At 38.8% G+C, this 3,335-nt stretch overlaps 1 protein-coding gene across 1 annotated transcript; it reads right to left on the minus strand.

Moving 5' to 3' along the window:
- Nucleotides 1-1,375: 1,375 nt before the first annotated feature.
- Nucleotides 1,376-3,035, minus strand: zgc:172182 (coiled-coil domain-containing protein 89). The gene is given in 7 exon segments (XM_029459485.1): nucleotides 1,376-1,562; nucleotides 1,658-1,757; nucleotides 1,843-1,919; nucleotides 2,016-2,161; nucleotides 2,245-2,375; nucleotides 2,565-2,989; nucleotides 2,991-3,035. Coding segments are annotated over 7 exon segments (1,011 nt in total). The 3' UTR covers nucleotides 1,376-1,475.
- Nucleotides 3,036-3,335: the final 300 nt, after the last annotated feature.

Raw genomic sequence — 3,335 nt, forward strand, 5'->3', positions numbered from 1 at the left:
TTATTACTTCTCAACAGTATATCAACTAAATTAGCATAACCTTATATATACAAGCATACAATGCAGCATAGCCTACACATTAATGCAGAAGTAGACCCAAATATTGATCCAAAAACACGAGACTGACAGGAAACATTTTACTGCACAATGACTAATTTTACCTTTCAAACTTTAAGTACATTTTTTTCAGCTAATAGGCTACTTACGTAGGATTACTTTTACTTAAGTTCAATTTTGCATGCAGGACTTTAACTTGTAGTGGAGTATTTTCACAGTGTGTTATTAGTATCACGTAAAGAATCTGAATACTTCTTCCAGCACTGATTTTGAGTGATTAGGGTGGTTATTCCTACCACAGTCCTGATCATGTAACTCTTTCATGAAATGAATGAACACTGCTGCACCCGGGTTTGTGCTGCCCTCTTTCGGTAATTGAGGGGATAAAAACATGACGGACCGCGCATGCTCAGACAACCCGTTAAATTAAGCGTTTCAAACTCGCTCACACTCGTAGCTGTGTGTGTACGTACGTTCACCTTCAGACATCTTTACTCTGTTGGGGGCTGACGGTGCTGCAGCGGGGCTCTGCAGGCTGTTAAACCTGGGTTGAACTCATTAAAGACAATCAGTAGGAGACATGCGACTCTTTCTTGCAGTGAGTGAATACACCTTTAAAACGTGGACCAACTGTCAGCATTAAAAGTCCCTTTGGCTTTTCTTTAACGCACATTGATGCATTCTCAGTGGCTCAGTCCTCCAATTAAACATAACGTGTCGCCATTCATTTGCAATCAATAGGGATTGATATTGAATTAAAGCAGCTATTTGGTCATATTGTTACTTAAATCAGACTTTGTAGATCCAGTCATTTCTTGGATTATTCTACAAGTCTGTCTCACACACTGCCTGTTTGAACTTTTCAGCCTGCAAGTTTAGTTGGCAACAAACCATTGGCAATGCTATCCTGAAGCACCGAAATATGGAAATATATTTGAGATTTTGTTGATTTAATATGCATATGCTCATCCTTGTTAAGTATATTTAAGACATTTAGATGTATTCATTGGAGTTGCTGCTGTTGTATGTAAAGTCACTGTTTATATGTTGCCATTAATGTCATTGTGCTCTCAAGGAAACAATCAAAGGCTTCCACAGCATTCTAGGAGGTGCTGCGACAAGGTGAAACATTTCAGAGGAGCATTCTTAAGTGATGCGCGCGTGTGTATAAAGGTTTTATGAGATAAACATTTGTACAGTATCATTTCTATTTAAGGTAACGTCTAACAAGTCATGCTGAATATGTTGTGCTGTGGTTCCATTTTTCTGCAAAGATTAAAAATAACATTGTTATACACATTTTCTTTTGTCACTATCCTTTTTTTTATTGTTGGTACAGTCAGTGAGCAAACAGACTTGGTGAAAATGATTATGTTTTAATGAAAATATTGGGAAGAACACCTACGTAATGCTAAAGTTTAGCCCATCATGTGGCGTAGCTTCTTATTTAACTCCCTTTCTTGTTTAAGGAGGTAGGTGCTGTGTTCTTTGAAGGCTTCATAATCCTGTAAAATAAGGGCAGAAGAACAGATGTTGAGTGTGTTCGCAGCCCTATATGAGCTACTGTCTGTCAATCACACTTTTCTATATTGCAGCAAACCTTTCTCTGCTTCCCATATTTTGTCGTGGATTCATCAAGAGCAGACAGGAGAGACTTCACTTTAACATCTGCGTTAACAGCTTCTGCTTCCTGTTCAAACCTGAGGCAAGGCCAGGGACAATACTTGTTATTCAGGATGTTTCTTTAAGCAGTAGTGTGTCGATGCACAATTTCTTTTATTTTACCTGTACTCTGCTTTGGCCCGGGCTCTTTTCTCTTCTTTCCATTTTGTCTCCAGTTTCTGGATTTCCTGTTGTTTCTCCTGTATATAAGAGCAATACGTGTGCACATGAAGTGATTGGTTCATCTGTGCAGAGCTTTGATTTCAGTGAGGAGAACAATTACTCTTTTTAATCACCTGTATTATTTTCCCTCTTTCCATAGACAAATACAGTAATTTGTCCTTTTCTTTTGTGAGGCTTGTTATGGTTTCTTTTGTGAGGCTTGTTATGGTTTCCTTCAAAGCATGCTCTTCTTCAGCCTTTTGTAGCTTCAGCTTAAGATCTGATTGTGGAGAGAAGGCCACACTTTTACAAGCGCTTGTGCTTTGGAGCACTTCAGACAATGATAAAACATTAACCACCCACCGCTGCGCATCTCTACAGCATCTCTTTGATGTTGCTGAGCATCATGCAGTTGATCAAGTAGCGATGCCTCCTTGTCTTGGTGCTGAGTTATTCGTTCCAGCAGCTTTGACTGGTATCCATCTAATGTCTCCCTGAAAGATTGATGTAAAATATAGCAATATATGTTCACATTTTAAAAGCTGAAAACAGGGAATGTTTGACAGTTTCGATAGATAAATTACTCAAAAGATGATCAAAATTGCTGTTGATTAATTTTCCGTCAATGGACCAATAGGTTGACCTTTTCAGCACTATTAATAACTGACAATAATTCTTCTTACCGATATTCATTTTCCTTATTCGTGCATTTCTCTGTCAGCTGTTTGATTTCTTGCATCAGTTTTTGAACAAACACTTCTTTATCTTGCAATTTCTGGGAGAAAAGCGTTTCATTTTCTGACTGCAGTTGTTTGTTTTCCTGCTTTAACTGGACATTTTGATTTTTGTACTCGTCCATGAAAGCAATAATTGCTTGATTATTGGCAGCTAAATCCATAAATCTCTTCTCTATAAGCTCTGCTTTCTTTCTTTCACTGTTGAGTTCTTTCTGGTAGTTTGTTACGTCGCCCTCCAGCTCTGTATTGATTTTTTGCAAGGCTAGACATCGAAGAAGCACCTCGTCTGCTCTCTGTTTCAGCACGCAGATCAGACCTGACTGTTCGTCTATCCTAGACCGCAGCTTCCCCGTCTCTGTTGCATTGTCCTGCAGAAAAGCTTTGAGGTTTCTCCAGTGACTTCTGAATACTGTCCATATGCTAGAGACAAGGGGGGAAAGCCCTGTGTTAAAACATATTACACAGGCAGCACTTTTGGCATCTTCTTTGTCATGCTGTTTTTGGACAAGGGCCTGATTAATACTGTTTTTGAGGCTGATACTGATATCAATATATAATTGGTGGAGGGACTTGTGGTCAAGATATGAACTGATAAACATTTTACATTACAAGTGCTCTCTGGTAGACAAACTATGTAATGATGACACTGTACACTGCACTTATCAGGTGACATACACGCCAATACATCTAAACTAAGCTAACATATTGGCTAGGGGT

Source organism: Cottoperca gobio, chromosome 21, assembly GCF_900634415.1.
Source record: "Cottoperca gobio chromosome 21, fCotGob3.1, whole genome shotgun sequence".
Lineage (NCBI taxonomy): Eukaryota > Metazoa > Chordata > Actinopteri > Perciformes > Bovichtidae > Cottoperca > Cottoperca gobio.